This window comes from Cornus florida, unplaced genomic scaffold, assembly GCF_030987335.1.
Source record: "Cornus florida cultivar Cherokee Brave unplaced genomic scaffold, ASM3098733v1 CherokeeBrave_3.0.0_Hap2_Chr03, whole genome shotgun sequence".
In the NCBI taxonomy this organism is placed as follows: domain Eukaryota; kingdom Viridiplantae; phylum Streptophyta; class Magnoliopsida; order Cornales; family Cornaceae; genus Cornus; species Cornus florida.
The window spans coordinates 4,014,428-4,035,860 of NW_026775573.1; the positions used below are offsets into that span (position 1 = coordinate 4,014,428).

The 21,433-nt window shown below is 31.8% G+C and overlaps 1 protein-coding gene across 1 annotated transcript; it reads left to right on the forward strand.

Annotated features, from left to right (window-relative positions):
* The first annotated feature begins 776 nt into the window (after nucleotides 1–776).
* LOC132300961 (pectinesterase inhibitor 9-like) lies at nucleotides 777–1,400 on the forward strand. Its single transcript, XM_059798264.1, has one exon. It carries the CDS (start codon nucleotides 777–779, stop codon nucleotides 1,398–1,400), a length of 624 nt encoding a protein of 207 aa, XP_059654247.1.
* The last annotated feature ends 20,033 nt before the right edge of the window (nucleotides 1,401–21,433 follow it).

Consider the following 21,433-nt stretch of genomic DNA (forward strand, 5'->3'; position numbering starts at 1 on the left):
CTAATCAATTTCATGTTATATTAATTTGGTATTTAAAAAAAAAATAAAAAAGGAAAAAAAAGCCCATCAGTAAAGCATAATAATAAAGATTTGGAATAGTTTGCATCACCTTGTTCAATGAGTTCGCTGAATATAATTAAATGTAAATGAGATCGACATATACACTGATGTATCATTTTTCAATCTTGATTCAACACGTTACTCCAAGTTAAAAGTAATGATATAAAGGTTTCAACACCCGAATTGCTAGTTTCAATACATTATTCGTGATAGTATTATTTTCAACTTAATTAAAATAATGTGTTGAATCAAAATTTAAATGTTTTGAACCTACTGTTTGTAATCAAATGAGTAACCTTTAAGATCCAACTAATTAAGATCTATACTCATTTGATTCAAGTATATTATTATTTAATGTAGTCAAAAAGTATGATTAATCACACATCCTCTTTGAAAATTGAAATGGTCGTGTGTGACATGACACCGTCCAATTAAGTTTACTTTAGCCATTAAATCACTCAAAACAAATTTTAAGTTTCCCTTACAGCTCTAATTCTAATGTAACAACCTAGTTTACAAGTGCATTACCAAGAAAAGAAATGTTAAATAATATTCACGCGTCAATATATTAATGTGTGTTTAATAATGCACACACGGCGATAGTTATGCTAAGTATTATTGTTTAGCATGTGACAACCTCTATATAAATTGTACAACCCTCCTCACATCCCCCCCATCTTCAAAACACATTCCAAGTCTTCAATATCTTGCATACAATGGCACAACTTAACGTCTCTTTGGTGCTCATCTTTCTCTCCATTTTTTGTATCACCGGCACGGTCGAGTCGGCCGGCATTCGTTCCCGGAACCGGGCCTACATCGAGGCCCAATGTCAATCCACCCGATACCCTGAGCTATGTGTCAAGTCCCTTTCCGAATATGTCAATTCAACTGCTCGAAGCCCACAACAATTGGCCCAACTCTCCTTGACAGTGAGTCTAACCAAGGCTCGAAACGCAAGGGCTTTCATGGCTAGAGTGGTTACTCAGCTCAAACAAAGCAAAGACATGGACTACCAACCTGTTAAAGACTGTATAGCACAAATTAATGATGGTGTGGACCAGCTAACCCAATCCATCAAAGAACTACAACTAATGGGCCAATCTGGGCCCGACAAGTTCATGTGGCACCAGAACAATGTTTTGACTTGGGTTAGCGCTGCACTCACTGATGTGAACACTTGTGTTGATGGCTTCTCTGGACGTGCTGCTATGGGTGGCAAATTAAGGGCAACAATTAAAGCCATGGTCCTCAATGTGGCACAACTCACCAGCAATGCACTGGTTTTGTTTCATCGGTTCGCTGCATGGCAGCGAGTCACCGGTGCCCGCAAACCCTAAGTCTACCCTACCCAGTTTTTTCAAGATTTAAGCTTAGTCTTGTTATATGGATATGGATATTGTTTTGCATTTGTTCTATATGTTGATACATATGTATATTATGTGAATATAGAATTTTGTTGTAATTGTCTATTTGAATTCATTGATATATGCTCAATTGTGGAAAATAATATATATATATATATATATATATATATATATATTTACTTATTTTAATTCTTGTGTAGCTCAATTGATCAGTGATCATTAGTGCAACCCTGAGGCCACAAAATTGACCACTTCAATAGGAGGAGGTTGCTAGTTATATCAAACAACCCTTCAATTTGGTATTACGATATTCCCTGAAATGTGTGAAATTACATTGATAACCCTCATTTTTATTTTTTGAAAGGTAAAGCAAAGTATATATTATATAAACGGGAAAGGTACGTACAAGCCTAATGGGCTGTGGGCTAAATGAGAAGGCTAGCACCACAACAAAAGATACTGGGGCTTAAGTCCACAAGTGATACAAAGAAGGCCTTAGCCAAACCCAAACAAAATAGACCCAAATTTCAAGAAATTCTTTAATATATTTGATTGGTGATTAAAAAAAGTAGAGGGTCCTATTTTCTTATATTAAGCAAACATTAATTAATTAAAAGTATTCACTTAAGAAATTCTGCCCAACTCCTTGTTTTTAAAATTATTTTCCTTTTAATTTACCACAATGTTATTAACGTTATGTATCAGTAAAGTTATCAAGTAGTTTGTATAATAGCAAGGGCATATGTGAAGACAAACATTGGTAAGTGGGATAGATATGCATAAAAAAAAAAAGTAGGATATATATATATATATATGCACATAAAAGTTAAGGAGTAATAAGGATATTGCAATTGATATTTTCATATTCTAGCTTTGCAAAAGAACCCCCTGCCACATAATGTTGTTTGACATAATTTTAAATTTGCTTAGTGATATTTGGATCGAAGACTTAGGCAGAATTATTTGATTGACATCACAACATGACACTTAAATTTATTTATTGGATCACAATTAACATCACATTAACATGACACCTTCTCTTTCTCTACGCATTATATATATGGAACAACGTACATCAAGCAATTCCAAATAATTAATAATGCTAAGTAGAGACAACAGAAGGAAAGAAAGTAGACTCTGGCATGCACGCAGTCGCACGTACACATTTATTTATTTTTACTTAATTGATACATATTGCAACGCAGCACCGATGGACGCTACACTACTTGAAGAAAATAGGCATTTCGAGTTCAATGCATGTCCTGTAACATTGACGAACACATCCCTTGTAGGTCATCCTGCAGCGTTGCATGCAACTTTCGAAGCATCCCTGGAAGCTTTCATTGGGTTCTGCAGATGCCATAACGAGCATCAGTGTGAAGGTGACCAAGAACAAGGCAATCAGAGTCTTGTTGGTGGTGCCCATTTCTCTCTCTCTCTAGCTTTCTCTCTCTAAGCTGCTTTCAATATTAGAAGAGTGGATGCTTTCTAATGGGTTAAGGGTACCCCATATTTATAGAGGCATGCATGTACTTCATGCGTGCACTTTTTCTTTTTTTTTTTTTGTCATTCTCGACACTTCACTTTATTTTGTAATAAAAAAGAAATGAGACAACGTTGAGAAAGTGAAGACTAAATTTGTTGAATGCTTATAGGAAAAAAGGTTATCACAAGTGGCAGATAAATCTGATATATATATATATATATATATATTCCTCTACAATATATGTTATAAAAATTAGAAAAAAGGGGGGAATGATTGTGAAACCTAATTATTAAAAACAAATAAAAATAAAAATAAGAAGAAACAATCCTTTCAAACCTTCAAAATAACTAACAAATGAGATATCAGAATTTTAAACGTTGAAATTTGGCCAAGGAAAATAATTTATTGGTCAGGAAACATAATTATCCATATTATGGGGTTTCATAAGTTAAAGAGAAAATAATCATAAGTTCAAATATGATATATATTTGTTGTCAAGAAACATTTTTCATGTCTTCTTTGAACAAAGTTAGTAGGAAGTTGGATTGGACGGGGCGGTGTGTGTGTGAAATTAATTAGATGTCTATAATCCACGTAAATAAATAAGGAAAGAAGAAAATACTAGACTCTGTAACCCCCCACAAAAAAACGTGCACTTTACGGGATCCATATTTTTCTTCTTCTGCTATATATATATATATATATATAGTCCTTTCCTTCATAATCAAATATGACTGCTCTATGTATCTGGGCAATGCCTATCAAGACAGATTGTGTCACGTATCCTAATAAGAGGTGGATATCTCTTTTAAACTTATAAAAATACAAAATATGTGTTATATCTATTTGTTATAGTTAAACTGGAGAAATCTATTTTTTTCCTTACTTAACTTTTAATGTTATTTTTAATTAACGCATAGAAAATTGTATTTTCTACCTTTTTCTGTTATTTTTAATTTTCTTAAAATAGAAAACTATCCTTTAAAAAATTGAACTAACCATTTCTACTTATCCCTTTTTAAAATTTACCTCAACTATTTTTTATGCATGTTATATATGAAAGTTATTCATTTTTTCACTTAATTCTACAGTTTCTATCTTATTTTTATTTACTACGTGCCTTTTTCTGTAAATAAGAATTAGAGCAAAAGGAACACAATAGAAACATTGTCTCTGTTTTTTAAAGCCAAAAAAACTCAAAATTTGGACAAATATAATGCTTTAACATACCTGTTTTAAGAAAATGAATCAATCCTTACTAAGACCAAATCGAAATCAAATCCAATCTGAAGCGGAGTGGTGGAGGACACAATGGAAATATTAGGTTTGGAATGATTGGCGGTTAAGGAAAATAAAATATGCAGATGAAGATACACAAATAGGAGTAAAAAAAAAAAAAAAAAAAAAAAAAAAGATCTTTCGGGTTTAAACCTAAAAAATGAGTATAACCCATATTTTGTATGTATTTTTTAAAGTTAAAAAGAGGTATTAACCTCTTATTGGGACAAGTTAGTGTGCAAGATACAATCTATTTTGATGGGACCGGACTGAAGTATTTTCCATATATATATATATATATATATATATATAGTATTTTGTTTCTTTCTTTATATATTTTTTGAAACTTATACATGGAGCTTTGACTATGTTGATTAGAGTTATTTAGTAGCCCATCTTTATATACTTGAAATTCAGTACTTCTCTCTCTATCTCTCTCTCTCTCTCTCTCCATATATATATAACATGCGATTCTCTTTACTTTCTTTCTCGTTATTGGACTCCTAGATCCCCTAACAAGGTCACTCACAAATAATGATGTTTGTTTTGCTTCTTAACTATCTGTCTTCCCAAAAAAAATTAAAAAAAAAATCATAAACATAAAAACATAAACGACGTTTTGACGTTTATAAAATTGGCCATGGTCCACATCAAATATATATAATTACGCTATATAATATAGTATCAAGGACGCGTAAATAATCAACCAACGTAACTTTTTCTTGAATTTTAAAGTCGTAAAGAATGGGGTACATAGATGATGAGTTGTGGACAGCTTTGTGACTATACAAGGCCGCCCACATTTTCCTTTTTGTAAATATGATAAATGTAGTAGTATTTTGTTTTTATCTATCAATCATATATTCTCCCTTCGTCGTAAAAGTATTCAAGAGGTAGATATAAGGCTTGATTAGCTGAAAGGCAGAAGCCGTATAATAAAGATCAACCATACTTGTGTACAAGGTAATAATATATACACACACATAACCTGAAGTTGAAGTTGGTAGTCTCTGTTCTCGCAAAACAAAGCCTTAACTTGATCTGTTTTAGCGTATCAATCCAAAATATGAAGCAATAATAAGATGTTTCTATGGATTAGACTTTAAGAAACATATTAAAGCTTTGGGATATCCATGGAGATTGATTTGGGCTTCAGAATGAAGGTGGATGTATGAGAGAATAGAGATGGAGGTCAGTGGAAGAGAGACGGTTTTAAAAGTGTTCTCAAATGAGTTTTAATTTGAGCCCATTAACCGATTAAAAATGTGTTGATTATTTTTTAATATATATTTAATTTTGAATACATGTGTCAAAATTTTGCTAGACCACATCTTTCAGCAGAATTTTTTTTTTTATCTATAGAGTAAGACTGTAGGAGACGAGGGTGGTCCGGTGCATATGTTTATTGTAATTGGTGGGTGTTTGCCTATTTAATCAAAAGTTTAAGTTATTGGGTAATATTGCATACCCATTCACTTATACTCATTCATTTTTCCATTCAGATTCGATGTGAGACAAAGCTCCTTCTTGTTACATTCTCCTCAACTCGAACTTGCAATGCCCTCTTTACAGCTCAGGCCACCTTGTTTATCCGGGGTTAAAATTCAGAAGTTCTCCAGAACCGGCGCTTGGCGTGATACCGGATTAAGGATTGAGTCTGCCTCTGATACCAATTGTAACGGGTAAATGTTTGCCCATTTATCCAAAAACTTAAACTATTGGGTAGTGCTGTATACCCACCCATTTATACCTATTAACTTTTTCATCCAAATTCGATTTGAGACAAACTCCCTCTTGTTACACTAATCCATTAATATGTTGGCATTGTGTGGATATTTTTATTTTTATTTTGAGGGGACCAAAACAAAAAAATCAAGTTATAAATACGTAGAATATAATCCCTTGAAATTTCTCATGTCAATTTTTTTAAAAAAAATACGATATTAAAAAAAATTGAAGTGGAGTTATACTCCGGCTTAATTACAAAGTGACGCATATATAAATGTGTCGGCTTTAATTTTACACGCGTAAATTAAGGGTATAATAGCGTTGATAGGAATTCGGAAGGTAAGTATTTGAGATTTTACTTTCGAATTGCACTCTCGACTTATATAATGCATGTGTTATGGAGCGAATATTTATGCTTTATGAAGAAAAAAAAATAAATAAATAAATAACTTTGAATTCTTATCAACTGTATATAATTATAACACGAGGTTGTTATGGTATCGACATACTAAATACTGTCATGTTCTTTTTTCATTGTCCTTTGCTTCATTTTCAAACAAATTCACGTGACGAAATCTTATCCAATTTTCACCTTGCACGAAAACTAATTCTAACTTTTCCTGATTTTATCCACAAGAATTAGTATATAACTCTAATTCTAATTTTTGGTTTGATCAACCCAAAAATGAACTTTTGGGTAATTTTAACATAAATATGAGTTAGCGGTTTGATATTTTATGTGGGTAAAGGTCATGAGTGTCGATTTAACAACATTATCTCCGATTCTTCATTCACATAAATAGAAGGCTGCATTCAAATTTCGAACTACTTAGTACTTATTATTATTTTGTGCATATTTGAATATAATTTTCATACATACCACTCGCAACCTGTATAATTAGGTTTGTATTATGCGGTGGAATGGAAAAGATCATTATGTATTCAGTCTTGTTGCTTTCAAAATAATTACATAGTACCATGCAACAAGACTGAATATTTTGTCTCGTATTAAATTTGAATTCACGTGCCTAAATGTGACAGGACTGTGTTGTCACTTGTCATGTAGGTCCATAAGATTCCGTTTTGTGAATTGGGCAGAGTGCAAACGATTAATGATACTTTAACTTTTGTAAATGACAAGAACTCAATGGTGGCTGCCCAACTGAGCTCTTAATGGGTCATGGCATAACACTACGTAACTATTTTGAAAGCAATCAGACTGAATATTTTGTATCAGTACTAAATTTGAAGTCACGTGCCTAAATGGGCCTGACAGGACTGTGTTGTCACTTGTCATGATGGTCCATAATATTCCGTTGTATGAATTGGGCAGAGTGCAAACGATTAATGGATACTTCAACTTTGTAAATAATAATAACTCAATGGTGGCTGCCCAACTGAGCTCTTAATGGCTCATGCCGACTTAAAGCAAAAGGAATTATTGATAAATGAAATATTATACCCTCCAATACATACATTCATACATATAGGGTATGGAACATCATGACTAAAAACTAGTGAGAATAAAAAATAAGAAGAATAAGTTGAAAAGCTATTTTTCAGAAGGAAAAAAATAAGAAAATTAGGTGATTATGAAATGTTAATTTTTTAAAATAAAAAATAAAAAAAAAATATAGGTTGTCCGTATCATAAGTTGTATGTGCTTTAGATTGCTTTATGTGGTCCTGTTAATTCACATAATTTCAAATTTAGTTCAATAATTGATTGATAGATTAAATATTTAGGCGGTGCTAACATTCTATAGATAAATAGATACTGAGTTACTTTTTTATTTGGATTCGAATCCAAATTTAGTTTAATAATTAGTCAAATGATTAAGTTATTAGACCCAACCCAACCCAAATTTAGTTTAATAATTAGTCAAAAGATTAAGTTGTTAGACCCAACCCAACCCATGTAACAATTAAGATTAAATTAGGGAAAGAAAATTAGGGGATAAGAAAGTATATAGAAGACACAGTGACAGACCCAGCTGAGTCACCGACCATGTGTGGTGTTGGTGCACATAAATGATATTTTGGAAGACATCAACATCTTCATTTGGGTCCACTTCTAGAAAGGGCAAAGCAAAAAAAAAAAAAAAAAATATGTTAATTTTCACATCTTTCGACATAAGGCCCATGAAAACATCACGTTTTCACGATGTTTTCAAGTATGATGTCTTTTGTTAATAATTGTGAGTAAACGAATCTGAATGCAATTTATTTTTCATTTTTAACTCTTCACTTTATTTTATTTTTAATTTAGAGAGAGACCTATAAGTTTATAACTGATCAAGAATTCGAGTTAGTCTAGATATTCAAAAGAAATTCCGAAAAACTCAACAATTTTTCTTCAGATACAATTTCCCTAAACTATGAAATTTGACCAAAGAAAATAATTTTTTTTTTTTTTTTTTTCAAAAGTAGAAAAAAAAAACCGTAAATATCTACATATGGTCCTTAAATTTTTTTCTTCTGCATAGGTGTTATAGGATTCATATTCTTTTTGAGTTCAATTATTATTCAGTATAATTTCGGAACCAATAATTTAAGACATCACAGGTAAATAAATATTTTCAATTCACACAACAAAGTCTTATCCATATTTCAGGCCAAGTTGGGCATGTGACTTCAAATTTGATCCCCTAATATCTTGGCATTGTGTGGAGTGTGTTTATTATACTCCTTATGGTCTCAAGAGGCAATTTTAATTTAAAAAAAATATCACGGCTTGGTACCACATTAAAGATCAACCATACTAGTGTACAAGGTAATAATATATATACACATAAAAACTGAAGTTGAAGTCGATAGTCTCTGTTCTCGAAAAACAAAGCCTTAATTTGATCTCTTTTAGCGTTTCAATCCAAAATATGAAGCAATAATAAGATGTTTCTATGAATTAGACTTTAAGAAACATATTAAAGCTTTGGGATATCCATGGAGATTGATTTGGGTTTCAGAATGAAGGTGGATGAGAGAATAGAGATGCAGGTTAGGGGAAGAGAGACGGTTTTAAAAGTGTTCTCAAATGAGTTTTAATTTGAGCACATTAAAAATGGGTTGATTATTTTTTTAATATATATTTAATATTATTTAATTTTGAATATATGTGTCAAAATTTTGTTAGACCGCATCTCTCAGTGGAAGAAATTTCTTATATATAGGACTGTAGGAGACAAGTATCTCCAGTGCATAGGTCTATTGTAACGGGTAGACGTTTGTCTATTTACTAAAAAACTTAAATTATAGGATAATATTACATACCCATCCACTTATATCTATTCACTTTTTTATTCGAATCCGATGTGAAACAAGCTCCTCCAGACCGGGTGCATGTGAAACAAGCTCCTCCAGGCCGGGTGCTTGACTTGAGATCGAATTAAGGATTGAGTTTGTCTCTGATAGTAATTGTAACGGGTGAACGTTTGCCTATTTATCCAAAAGCTTAAAGTATTTGACAGTGCTGCATATCCATTTATTTATACACATTCACTTTTTTATCCGAATTCGATATGTGACAAGCTCCCTTTTGTTACACCTATCCATTGATATCTTGGCATTGTGTGGATATTTTTATTTTTATTTTGTGGGGACCAAAACAAAAAATCAAGTTATAAATACGTAGAATATAATCCCTTGAGATTTCTCATGTCAATTTTTTTCATAAAAAATATAATATTACAAATAATTGTAGAGTTATAATTCCGGCTTAATCACAAAGTGACGCATATATAAATGTGTCGGCTTGAACTTCACACGTGTAAATTAGGGACATAATAGTTTTGGTAAGAATCTAAAAAATAAATTTTTGATATCTCACTTTTGAATCGCACTTTTAACTTATACGGTGAGTATGTTATGAGAAACATATTTGTACTCTAACAAGGGAAAAAAAAATTTAAAAGTTAAAAAAAAAAAAAAAAAAATTAGGGTCAACCATATTTTTCTCTTTAGGTGGTCCAATATTATATGTCATTTCTTTTTTTCTTTAGGTGGTCCATATTATATGTCATTTTGTCTTTTGTCCTTTACTTCATAAATTATAAGAATGGATTAATCATATTTGTCCACACATTATTCTCATTTCTCGGGAGTACAAATCAAAACCAGTAATTTTGAATTCTTATCAACCATATATTATTATAACACGTGGTTGCTATGGTAGCGACAAACGAAGTACTGTCATGTCAGTCACGCATGTGACTTCAAATTTAGTCCCAGTGTTGCGTCGCACATGTTAAAATCTACTTCACATGCTTTAAAATCTCTTTTGTGCTTTTGTTTTTTTCATTGTCCTTTGCTTCATTTGCAAACAAATTGACGTGACGAAATCTTATCCAATTTTCATCGTACATGAAAACTAATTCTAACTTTTCCTGATCTTATCTACAAGAATTAGCATGGCTATGTTTGGATCGAAACTCCATGAACATTTTTAAAGAATAGTTTTTAGATAATGAAAATAAAAAATAATTTTTTGAATTTAAAAATCAACTTAGAAAAACTCCAAAACAATTTTCTAAAATTAAAAAATCAAAAAATTATTTGGTTATCTAGATATAACTTTTTGAACTTAAAAAGAAAAAAATTAAATAAAAAAATTGTTACTTGCACTGATTTAGATCATACATAAAAGAAATTTTTTATTCAACAAACAAAGCTAAATATTAAATACAATCAAGTTATACAACTCTTATAATAGCAGTAGGAAATGAATTAGTAAAACACACATTAGCTCTAGATTGTAAGGAAAACTTATCTAATGTGTTATCACAACCATTCTTTTCCCATATAGATAAATTGAACAACAAAGAAATCACAAACTCCAAACAATCAATAATATCAATAATATCCTCCAACTAGACTTGCAATGGGCAAAGCTGCTTACTTTGCACAATTTGGGCCAGATTTAGCATCCATTTATACCCAAACCCAATTGAGATTCCAGCTCCATTTCTATCTGAACCCAAGTGGAATTCGAGCTTTGAAGAATCAGCAGTGTCTTTCTGGAACTTGAGGATCAAGTAAATTGGAAGAGAAAAAGGTGGGTGCAGCAACAAAATTTCCGTTGTGGTCTCTAAGAAGCAAACCACCTCCGATCTCTACTTTCAAAAATTCTAGACCAAGCTCTCTAACACTTTTATATTCCATAAGTTGAAACATATAAATAATATGTTCAACAACATGAATTACCAAAGAAAAGCCAACAAGTTTGCCCTAAATTGCAGTCGTTGTTCTCAATAAATCAATTTTTATTGCAAACTTGCCCTAAATTGCAATCGGGACAATTTTTAAAATTTCTCAAATTGCTGTCGCACAATTCCTGTAATTTTACTTCTAATTAATAACATCTGTACTTCGAATTCATACCAATGATTGTGAATTTTCCTTGACCTCGCATCAATCATCTTGGTAATTACACCTGTTGCATCGCCGAACTTAGTTACATAATTATTCTTAACAGGTGTCGTTCCGACGTTCCGTACGTGGTTTTGCTTAAATTCTCACTACTTATGACTTAATTCTACAGTTCTTACGCTCCTGCTCTCGAATTCGCTCCCACTCCCACTTTATGTGACTTTTGATTGCAACCTTTGACATCGGCTCACATCGTCTACTCTGTTAACTGTTATGTTCATCTTATCCCACAAAAAACCCTACTCATATTGATTAGGTACACCTCCGTTCTCCAGAAGGTCCTTCCAACTAATACCGGCAAGACCCAGCCAGACGATTGCGTTAGGCCCACTTACACCTCTTTCGCCACCCACACGTATCATTGCCAAGCGATCGATTCAATCACAAATTTCTCTTTCCGAAAATCGATTCCACCCTAGGGCTTTCATTATTCAACTTCCTATTCTAGTTCTGAAGCCAGGGGAGACTCTCTGTCCTTCGCTCCCAACTTCAGATAGAGCTTAAAAAAGAAAGGACATGTATTCGAAGAAGCCATCATCCTTAAACCCAAATTGGAAGAACTTGATGATCTAAAGATTAGGCTCCATTCCTTGAAGGCAAATCTGAAGCATGAGAGGAAAAAACTCACCAACATGGGACGGAAGAGAGCAAAGCGCTAGAGTTTTACAGTAGAGAGAGAGAATGAAGAACATATGGTTTAGGTTTAGAAAGAGAACGAACAGTTTAGGCTTAGAGAGAGAAACTTTTAAACGTGACCTTCCCATCTACGTGCATGTTTTCATTATTTCTGAAAACACCCAAAATAACTTTGAGTTGTTCTCAAAAAAACCCATAATCCTCCTGGATTTTTTTTTTTTCTTATTTTATATATATTTTTTCCTATAATAGGTATATAATTTTTGAAAATGTATAAAAGTGCCCCCTCAAATTTCTCCTTACCTTATATACTTTATATGTTTCCTTAAAAAAAAATTCTTAAATTGTTTCATTATATTCTATATATGTAATTTATTGAATTACCTCATTCCAAAAATATCAATTTCTATCTATATTTATTCAACTATTTCTCTTTATGTATATATACTTCATAAATATTAATTTATATTTATTTAGTGTATAATGTGCCTCCCCTGAACAAAAATTTTGGCTCCGTTCCTAGTACCGATCAGTGCAAAAATGAGTTTTCTGAGTTTTTGACACTCTGAAAGCACTAAACTGTTTTGAGAGTGTCAATCCAAGCAGGGCCGCGTAACTCTAATTCTAACTTCAGGTTTGATCAACCCAAAAATGAACTTTTGGGTAATCTGTCATTTTTGTATCAATTTGTCAAATTTAAACACTCTCACGCATACATAAATATGAGTTGTGACAGTGCTTTGATGATTTATGTGAATAAAGGTCGTGAGTGTTAATTTCCATTCACTTAAATGGAGGACTGATTCTAATTTCGAACTACTTAGTACTTATCATTATTTCGTACATATTTGAATATAATTTTCATATATACCACACGCAACCTGTATAATTAGGTTTGTATTATGCCTCAAAGCACCCTTTATCAACAATTTATCTTGGTTAATTAGATCATTCGGCAAGAAATTGTTCTTCACTTATTTGGTAAAAAGTGACTTCCATCAGTCTTTCAAACATGCACTATCCATTAAATAAATATTTAGTGCCAAATCGTGAGATTATCCTGGATGTTGAGACTCAGCTTTCGAACAAAATAAAGTGGGAGTGCAAGTTATTTGTCAATATATATATATATATATATATATATATAGACATAAAATAATATAAATTGTCAAATGATAATTATAATTAAAGAAATACATTGAAACAGAACACATATTTATAGAGTAGGAGCAATTGTAGCAACAATAACACCACTCAACAGCTTTATGTATCCAACAAAGGGAGGATCACACTCTCACAACATGACAACTTCTCTTTCCCTATACATGCAGGCATCATTATATATATATATATGGAACCACATCAAGCAATTCCGGCAATATAATGATGCGAAGCAGAGCAAGAGAACACTGAAAGTACTTAACGAAAAAAAGAGAACACAGAAAGTAGACTCTGGTGCGCGCGCGCGCACACACATTTATTCCTTAATACATAACGCAGCATCGATAAATGCTACTCTACTTGAAGAAAATAGGATTTGTGATGTCAGTGCATGTCTTGGGACAAGGTGCACAATCTCCCTGGGGGGTAATATGGCAAATTAGTATACAAAAATCCATGCATTCGTCGTAGTTCATTTTGAGTTTAGTAGTAAACACGCCTGCTCTTTCTGGCCTTGCAGAGGCCATCACGAGCATGAGCGTGAAGGTGAGCAAGAGCAAGGCAATCAGAGTCTTGGTGTTGGTGGCCATCTCTCTCTCTCTCTCTCTCTCTCTCTCTTTCTTTCTCTCTCTAAGCTGCTTTCAATATAAACAATATTGCTAGAAGAGTGGATGCTTTCTAATGGTAGAGGGTACCCCATATTTATAGAAGCACTGAGGCAGAAAGAGCTAGAGATACATGCATTTCATGTGTTGGTACGTGCTACGTGTTAAAGGCTTTTGTCCAATATTACTGTTTATTTCCAAAAAAAAAACATATGATATGCATGTCACTTTATTTTTCACTCTTAATATTTCATTTTATTCTGTAATAAAAGAAATGACACAACAATGACCAAGCCAAAGCTAAATTTGTTGAATTCTTAAAGAAAAATGTTAACACAAGTTACTGAGAAAATCAAATATAGTATTATTGATGAATGAACAAAAATAATTCTAACATATTAAGGGAAACTAAAATTGAACTAACTCTAATTTTTTTTTTTAAAAGAATAAAAAAAGGAATGGAACGCATTCACTAAAAACTAATGAGAATGAAATATCAGAAGAATCTGAGTTTGTTGAAAAGCTATTTTCTTGTTTTTTTTTTTTTTTAAATAGAAAAAGTTGGAAGGAAGTTGGGTGATTATGAAAAGTTAATTTTTTCAAAAAACAAAAATTTGAGATACAAAACTCTTAAAATTTATACATAATTTTTTTCAGAGAATCCGTTAAAAAATATATATATATATATATATATATATATATATATATATCTGTTTTCAACGGAGAAGAAGGGTGGGGTGTTGTAAATACACGACATTATTGTGTAATTAATGGACCTAATTAAATAATTAACTAATACTTAAGTGTCTGTGCTTTGGGTGGTCCCTATTTCCTTTTTTTATTCTCCGGTTCCTACTTTGTCCATATCACAGATCATTACTCTTTTGTCCGAATGTGATTATGGTACACAGTACCACATAAATTACAAGAAGGGATCAATCATATTTACGGACGCATTGTTCGCGCTTCTATGGCCACAATTCGTATATACCAGAAATACTCCTTCAAATTTAGTTCAATAATTGGCTAAAATATTAAGTTGTTAGATATAGTGTTAATACCTCCATTCTATGTATATCTAATTATTTTTTTATATTTGATATGGAACACCATTCCTTGTACTTTTTTTTATATCTAAATACTCTTTCAAATATAGTGTTATCCTTCTCAATTCGGATTCGTAACGCTCTTGTTCTAGTTGATCGGGCCATCCGGTCTGAGCCTCCGTACATCCTGGGTTGGCTCATCCAGGCGGCCGCTTGACGTAATATTGGACCTAAAACTGAATCTAATTCTGATACCAACAATAACATACCGAGTGCTTTATTGTCTGAACCAAAAACTAAACACATTTGGCGGTGCTAATGCAAACATTTATAACCTCCCCTTGTAACACACACACACACACACAACACACACACACACACACACAAGGTTGATATTATAAATTAGTTGAGCAGATGCATGTACATTTAATATAAAGTATGCATGCATCATCCATTACAAGGGTAGAGAGGTACTTCTTTTGTTTGAATCACAAGTCTTTGTTATGCCAGCTAGCGGATCCACGTGGTTGGTATTGACAATTTAATCATATTCACGGGACAATATATTTAAAAAAAAACTAGTTTAAACATATCTAATAGCTTTAACATAATGAAGCACATAATAGATGTGTGAAAATCAGGGTTAAACATATCTAATAGCTTTAACATAATGAAGCACATAATAGATGTGTGAAAATCAGGGTTAATTAAGGGCGATCATCAACATATAAAATGTCCCTCATCAAAAGGAAAAAAAGAAAAGAAAAATCTTAACACTCAACTTTATCTTTTGATAAAAGAATTTGACACAACCTTGAAAAACCCCAATTTATATTAGTTGAATGCCTAAAGCATTAATGTAATTAGTGGTTGTTTTGTGACAAGTGTAGGGAAAATATTATGGTACTGTGGGAGTGGTGAAGACATATTCTGCATCCGGATGTTTATTGCCTTACAAGACAACCGACATTTTCCTTCAGAATTTTTTGTTAGTCTTTATTGCCTTTTGTCACGTGTTGCAATATTTAAATTTGAAATCTTAACCCAAACGGTGCACGTTACTTTTTCCGTTCCATAATTCACATTATGTTACAATTTTTAATGTGAACAATTATTATAGGACGGAGATAATATTTTATATATAGAGAGAGAGAGTAGAGTAGAGTAGGTGTATTTATTTACTTCAACTTTGAGAGGAGAAAAAAAAATTATTTCCAAAAAAAAAATTCTGGTGCCACATAAGTAATCTGCACCCCCCTTATCCAAAGCCCATTTTTGGCAATTTGAAGGCCCAAATGCAGTGCAGCGGACTAACAGAAATGGGCAGGGCCCACATCAACTCGCGGGTTGGCTCGTGGAATACTGCGAGCCCAAGCCCGATCGGGAATTTTTTTTTTTGTTTTTTCCTTCACCAAAACGACAACGTTTTGAGTGAACCCTTTTCTTTTTTTTTTTACCGGCTAGGAACAGTGCCTGCACCGTTTGGCATAACAATTTTTTTTGAAAAAAAATCCAAAAATAGGTTATTTTGAGCTCTTTTATTTAAAAAAAAAAAAAAAAATTCGTTAAATGAAAAATATATTGTTTAGGCATTGTTTGTCCAAAAATAAATTTATTTGGGCCAAAAATAAATTAAAAAACTTTTTTTTTTCCCTTAAATTTTTTTTTTTAAATTTTTTTTTGGTTTAAATTTTAAATTTCTGCCACAAATAGTGTATTTGATCATTAAGGAACTGTTTGGCTGACACAAATAGTGCCTTAACGGCTATAATTTTTTTTTTTTAAAAAAAAAGTTTAAAATTTCAAAAAATTTTAACTTTTTTCAAAAAAAAAAAAAATGTAAATTAAAAATTTTAAAATCACTTCTCTGCTACAAATACCCCAACTCCTACAATCATTTATCACATCTAACCTATCTCTGTTATCTATCATTCAAGTTATCTCTTCTTCTATTTTCTCAATCTTAGTTATTATTTTCAAACTAATTTCGATTCCATAGATCCTCAACATCCATTTTATTACAACACCCAATTCAACCCATCAAGCGATGCGTTTTTGCCATTTTCGAAAAACAATATCAATTTTTCTTCACAATCAGAACTATATTCTAATTGTTATGGAGGAGATTCTAAATTTCTTTCTCATCAATCATCCCAACCTTTTCATCAATATTGTGGTTCTAGTGTTCCACAATCAGAGTAACTCAAAACTTTTGTCAAAACAACCGATTATCCGAAATATAAATAAGGCTGAAAATGAGGCTTTATGTTAGGCGTGGATGTCCATTACCTCTGATGCAATTACGGGGACAAACCAAAGTAAGAAAAAGTTATGAGAGCGAATCTTGGAACGTTATGTATAACATATTGGTGTTCCTCCAACTGACTGAAATCCAGGAGCTTTGATGAATCGTTGGTCGTTGATCTAACAAAAAATCAGCAAATTTTTCGGAGGCATAACTAACATTGAAATGAATCATCTCAGCAACTTCAGCACTGATGATATGGACAGTAATTTATTGTTTAAATATAACTCGTAAATATTTTAAACGGCATCGGCTTTTAATTTTTTGTTACTATTTTTGTGTAGATGATAGCTACTAAATACTTGTTTCGTAACCAAACAGGTGGTGAATTTAAGTTAGAAAGTTATTGGGAGATCTTGAAGCATAACAATAAATGGCATTCACATTGTGCCGAACAAGTAAAAAAAGGAAAAAAAGAAAAAACAGCCGAAGAAGAGGAGTAGATTTGACTTTGACATTAATGAGTCTATTGGGCACTCAATACCATCTACTCCGTCATGTCATGCAGCCACAACAGATAAAGTTTCAACTGAAGAATCACCACACATGGGGAAAAATGATTCACCCGGTGTGAAAGAATATCAACAATTATGACTAGCACAAAGAAAAGCGGCGAAGTAGCGTCGAACAAAAATTAATTCAACATTTGAATTGCAAAATTCATTCGTTTCCAATTTTAATGATCTCAAATGCCGTTATGAGAGTCGTCAGGAAAAATAAAGAATGCCTAAGTGGCACGAGATGTAAGAAAAAAATGAGAAAGAGAAGATAAGGCAACTAGAGATTTTAGAGAAATAAAGAGTTGAAGAGAAGGAAATCATGTTAACAGATCCAAATTCGGCATTAACAGAAGCGGAGAAAGATTGAATTATTGCATGATAAATTGAGATATTGGCATCTTTGCATTTACAGTCCGCCTCAAAGTTCTCATAGGATTTTATAATCCTTAGTCTATTTATTTTCTTATTTTAATTTAGGATATTATATTGTTTAAGTTATTTTTAATTATTTTATTTAAAATTTATTATTATTATTTTTTATTCATAATAGATAATATATTGTTTAAAGTTATAATATCAATACTAGTTTTTTTGGATCCACATGGTTGGTATTGACAATTTAACCACATTCACGGGTGGTGACCTATTCATGAAATTTTTTTTGGGGGTTGGGCGCGGGGGGGAGGGGGGTTGTCCTTACCTAATTTATCAAACACATTGTTCACAACTTCACAAAACAAAATCTTATCCAATATCCACCAACCACACAGTGCTTGGGGGAGGGGGGGGGGGGGGGGGGGGGTCCTTACCTAATTAATCAAACACATTGTTCACAACTTCACAAAACCTAATTAATCAAACACATTGTTCACAACTTCACAAAACAAAATCTTATCCAATATCCACCAACCACACAGTGCTTTCCAGCCAGTTACATTGCCATGCACTGTGTGGGTCTCTTTATTTCTTGAGTTCGTCAAATTTATTTTAAAAACATCAGTACAAGGTTGGCACCACTATTACTTAACCCCCCAAAAAAAAAAAAAAAAAAAAAAAATTAATAAATAAATAGATGTTTGTACCAGTACCACATAAATGATACAACAATGATCAACCATAGTTTTCTAGACGAGGTTAATCCACGTCAATATGTAAATTTTTCACCGATCGGTCTTATACTGGTCAGGCTGCAAAAATATAGTAACTTAGTACTTTCACATATTAAATATGAGAAAATATACATTATTTCGAAAGTATTTATTATATGGTATTACCCATCATTAATGACAATCATTCCTTTTTTTTTTTTTTTTTTAAATAAAAATTTATTTTCTTGTGTATTGAGTAAAATGAGAGTTTTAATAACTGTCGGGAGTACCATGTGTATACGGTTATTATAGATCGAATTATATAATTGAGAACTGAATTTTAAAATAAGCCCAAAAAATAATAAAAATAAAAAACGAACCCTAAAATTTACCCAAAAAAATTATTGAATGAGACTTAATGACTAAATACTAATGAAAACCAAAAATCAAAAGAATCCATGTTTGTCTAGACCTCTAACAAAAGTTTTAAAATTTTCAACAGTTTTCCAAATGATTGAAAAATACAATTTCAGGGTCCTAACAATGGAATGTGAAGAAAGAAAATACTTTTTGGCCAAACAACATAATTATCCATATTATGCTGATTTGATAAAAAAAGAAAATGGATTGTAAGTTCAAACATGATATATGAAAGATAAACATGGAACGCGGGTTTGATAAAAAAAAGAAAAGAAAATGGATTGCAAACACGCATTTTTTACTGAACTTTATTCAAAAGAAATAATCTGTTATCACATAAACATAAATAGAAACAAAAATAAAAATAAAAAACAAAAAAACGTGGTTGGTTTAGGTGGTCCATGATTAGAAAAGATGGTCCATATTTTTTATTCTTTAGGTGATCCATAATCATAACACTTTTGTCCTTTTGCTTCACAAAATCAAATATGATAACGCTATATAGTACCATGCACTGACGTGGATCAACTATATTATGAACACATTTTTCTCACTTCTCAGGGCAATTAACCTTTTGGGAAAACCTTACCACTCAAAAAATAATAATAATAAAAAAAATCTTTTGAAAAACCTTTTGCCAAATTTTCCACAACATTTTTATTCAAATACACATTTTTTTTTTTTAAAGGTGTTGCTCAGTCTATTTTTTTAGATCTGTTTTCTTCAAAGTAATGATGCTCTCAAGAGAGAGCATTAATCATATTTAGTTATAATAATAAGACGGTATTTTAAGATAAGAAAAAGTCAAATGAATCAATCACCTAAAAGGTTCAATCAATTAAGGTTCCAGCATGAATCATGATCACGGTGTTAAATACGTAACTCTTTCTTTTTCTTTTTGACTAAGATCTAATTGTGAAACTTCACACATGTATTTTGATATTTCGCAACTTTAGATAGTGAATTTCATCAACTACCTCTTTTAAATATATAACTAACTTAAAATATGCTTAGATTTATAAATCTTGTCCATTATGATCATTGTGTTAAATACATACTTTTTTATTTAAATTTTTTGCTAAGATCTAATTCTGAAACTTCACACATATATTATGAGATTTAACCACTTTAGATAGTGAATTTCATCTTCATAAATATTAGAGCATCTCTATTAGTATGTTAAAACTTAAGTCACACAATCATTCTCAATAGGTGTCGCTTTCACGTTCTGAGCGCGTTTTCGCTCACATGCTCCGCACGCGTTCTCGCTCAAATTCTCCTGTTTATGACTTAATTTTGTCGCTCTCACACTCCCGCTCTCAAATTCGCTTTCGCTCCTACTTCCGCGTTATGTGATTTAGGTTAAAATACTCTTTTGTGTAAAATACACTGCCACGTATGATGTGTAATTTTTTTTATTTTTATCTCCAGCAGTCTGTTAAGATACACTGTCACATCACCGATGTGTAAAATTGTTGTGTATTTTACATAACCTTTTTACACAACCACACCAACATATTTCATTTCTCCTCCTCATTTCTCATTCCATTAACTGATCAATTCTATATTAAGTAGCTAAAAATAAATAATCCAAAATTTTTGTGTAAATCTATTACTATTTCAGATCAGATTTACATTAAAAAAATATACACAACGGTTAGAGATGCTCTTACTAATTTGAACTTTACCATTTTAAATGATAAATTTTATCATATTTATTAGTGGTTAAAAATTAGTGAAATTTGACCATTGTAATGATGAAATCTCAAATAAAAATAGTGAATTGCTTGTAGAGATGGATATCAAGAAAAAAGGGGTTTACACGGATATGAGTTCTAAAGAAAACAATTGCCCCAAATATATGTATGATACGTTACATCTTATTAGGAAGTTCAGATACTTTGCTGTAATATTCGTTAGTGTCGTACATTTTTTAATACATTACATTTGATTTTTAACATATTATACATATTTTAATATGGTGATTTTTAATATATATATTTAAGGGATTTTTAACATATTCAATTTCCCAAAAAAATAGTAAATGTGAAGTGTTATAATTAGTTTAGTTTTAGGCCTCGTAACAACCTTTTATCACCAAATTATCTTCTTTTTTTTTTCGGTAATTCAGTATATATAACCAAAAAAAGAGAGATGTACAGGGCTCACCAACAAGCCCAAAAAAACCAGCCCGAAGGCAACAAGCACAAAACAACAGGCCCACACAAGAGACCAAACCCAAGAGCCCCAAAGAAGGCCCAAAAGGAACAAACAAAACTTCCTTCCCCTAAATCAGAAAACCAAAATCGGAGAGAAGGAACCAGAGGCAA